This window comes from Panthera uncia, chromosome A2, assembly GCF_023721935.1.
Source record: "Panthera uncia isolate 11264 chromosome A2, Puncia_PCG_1.0, whole genome shotgun sequence".
Taxonomy (NCBI): Eukaryota; Metazoa; Chordata; class Mammalia; order Carnivora; family Felidae; genus Panthera; species Panthera uncia.
In genome coordinates this window covers 1,024,623-1,026,986 of record NC_064816.1, presented here as the reverse complement: position 1 = coordinate 1,026,986, position 2,364 = coordinate 1,024,623, and the positions used below count along the sequence as shown (strand labels likewise).

At 66.0% G+C, this 2,364-nt stretch overlaps 1 protein-coding gene across 1 annotated transcript in view; it reads right to left on the bottom strand.

Moving 5' to 3' along the window:
- Positions 1-1,540: 1,540 nt before the first annotated feature.
- The window catches only part of CSNK1G2 (casein kinase 1 gamma 2), a 24,426-nt gene continuing 23,602 nt past the window's right edge, over positions 1,541-2,364 (bottom strand). Inside the window, exons 10-12 of the mRNA XM_049639542.1 lie at positions 2,240-2,323; positions 2,034-2,140; positions 1,541-1,914 (exon numbers count right to left, since the gene is read on the bottom strand). Coding sequence (XP_049495499.1) covers positions 1,860-1,914; positions 2,034-2,140; positions 2,240-2,323 — 246 coding nt within the window. The 3' untranslated portion in view covers positions 1,541-1,859. The remainder of the gene's footprint in view (positions 1,915-2,033; positions 2,141-2,239; positions 2,324-2,364) is intronic.

Sequence of the window (2,364 nt, the reverse complement as noted above, 5' to 3'; positions counted from 1 at the left end):
CCCCTGCCTGCCCCCCGACGCGTGGCCACTCGCACCTCCTCTCCTTTCATCTCCTTCTCCTGCCTCCCCGCCCTCCGGCAGATCTTTCGGGGCCCTGGGCACCCTGCGACTCACTCCCCGTTTCCGGAGTCCTTTCCTTCCCGAATTCAGGCTGTTTCCACTGGCAGTCTTTGCCCATCTCCGTCCTCAGGTTTTGAATTTCTGATCCAAGAGGATTTCCCCAAATTTCTTCAAATGCCGCTGGGAGCAAGCCTTGCCAACTTCTTCAGCTTTCCAGTTCCCTCCCCGGGGAGGCTGGATGTCCCCTGGTCACACTCTCCGCCATGTAGTGTGAGGACCACGTCCTAGCTTTGCTCAGAGTTCACTCCCTTTGCTTCTGGCCACATGGCTCCTAGACCCCTGAACAAGGGCACTAATCCCACGGGGAGGGGGGGGGGGCAAACCCTCACGGCCTCACCTGACCCTCGTCACCTCGCAAAAGCCCCGTCCCTGACACTGTCCCATCCCACTGGGATTAGGTGTCAACGTATGGACGTGGGGGACACATTGAGTCCACAGCATCCACCAAGAAGATCACTCTCCTTCCACGCCGCATTCAAGGCCACTTGTGAGACTGTCCTGGGGTGTCCCACCCTGTCTGGGGGGTGCACTGGAGACCCAGCCGGATGCAGCTGCCCCCCCCCCCCGCCCGCTTCTCCTCAAAAAACAAGCCATTCCATTAGGGTTTCAGATGCACCTGTGTGGAGCCAGACCCAAGGCGACCTGTCCTTGACTCTCATCTTGGTGAACAGCTGTGCCCGCAGCCCCCAGGCGGAAGCGCACCGAACTCGGACACTGACCGGGCTCAGTGGTACTGCTTCCGACCACCCCTTTCTCCCCAGCAGGAGGGTCACCGCCTCTTAGCCTGTCCCCTCCCCGGGGGAGGGAGGCTGCGATGCCGCCAGCCGGGCCTCCTGGAAACACCGGACACCACACCCGAGAGTGCTTTCATTTTCCTTTATTTTTTTAAAAAAGCCCCTAAATCCTATGGCTTCCAGGAAGCGCCGAAGAAACCGAAGTGCCACTTCTGTACACCGTGTAAAGCAAGCCCTGGACACACACACCACCGCCGGGCCGTCCGCAGCCGCTCGGCCCCCAGCGGCACCGCGGGACCCACGCGGGGACCCGCGAGCGCCGCACCGCCACGGGGGCTGCCCGGCCCCGAACGCACCCGCGGGGCTGGGACGGGGCTTTAAGGCGCTTGTCTCCCGCTGCTCGGCCGGCAGCGCGGAGCGCGGACGCAAAGGCGCCCACGCACCCCCTGGGGCACGGGCGCCAGGCGGGAGGGGGGGCCGCCCCCGGGCTCCGGACGCGGCCCCGCGAGCAGGTGCCGCGGGAACCGCCGCGGGGCTGTGCCCGCCGGCCCAGGCTTTGGTGCAGCATTTTGGTTGGGGGGGGGGCCGCCCCCACCCCACCTTCCCCTGTGGTGCGGGGAGGCCCGCGGCGGGTTCGCCCCCGGCAGCGTCGCCCACAGCGCCCCCTCGAGAAAACGGCCTTTGGATCGAGGGAGACAAGCTGGACTTTATGAAACCAACAGGGCGGCCGACTACTCACTTCGGCGGCGGGAGGGGCGCAGGGCGGGCGGCCGCTGTGTTTCGTTTCCTTGTTTCAAATAGTTAATGCTCTCGGAGGGGAGGACTAGACACAGGTGTAGAAATTTCGGCCAAAGTCTCGTGTGAAGGTGACCCCACGTGGGGGGGGAGGGGGGCGGGCAGCTGCAGCCGGCCCTGCAGTCTGCGTCTGGGCCGTGGGCCACACAGCCACGGACGAGCTGGTCCCAGGGGCTGCGGCGGGAGGATTCAGGGCACCACTGCCCCGGGTCACTTGTGTCGCTGTGCCGATTTTCTCTTTCTCCTCTTGAAAAAGCAGCAGCACCTGAACGGGGTGGGAGGTTCGGGGGAGGTGGGTGCGGGGGAGGGGAAATACGCGAGGGGGAGGGGGTGTGGAGCCCGCCCCAGGCGTCCCCACACCCCGCGGCTGCCCAGGGGCCTTACTTGGTGTCATCAGTCACCTCCACCTCTGCGGGCGCCGTGATGGGGGCGTTGGAGTGACCGGCAGTGGGGTCGTCCGTATTCAGCTCCCCGTTGGTGGAGTTCAGCGCCTAGGATTGGGGAGGGATGGGGTGGGGGGAGTACAGTAGGGGAGCCGGGTGGCCCTACCCCACCCCTACATCACTGGGGTCCTTGCCCCGGCCCCTCACCTGGTTTTTGCTGTACAGCTGGGCTTTGTCCCGAGGCTGAGGCTGCGAGGGCAGGTCGGTGTGGACCGTGCCGATGGGGGTCGGCTGCAGGGGGGGGGGGGGGGGGGGGGGGGGGGGGGGGGGGG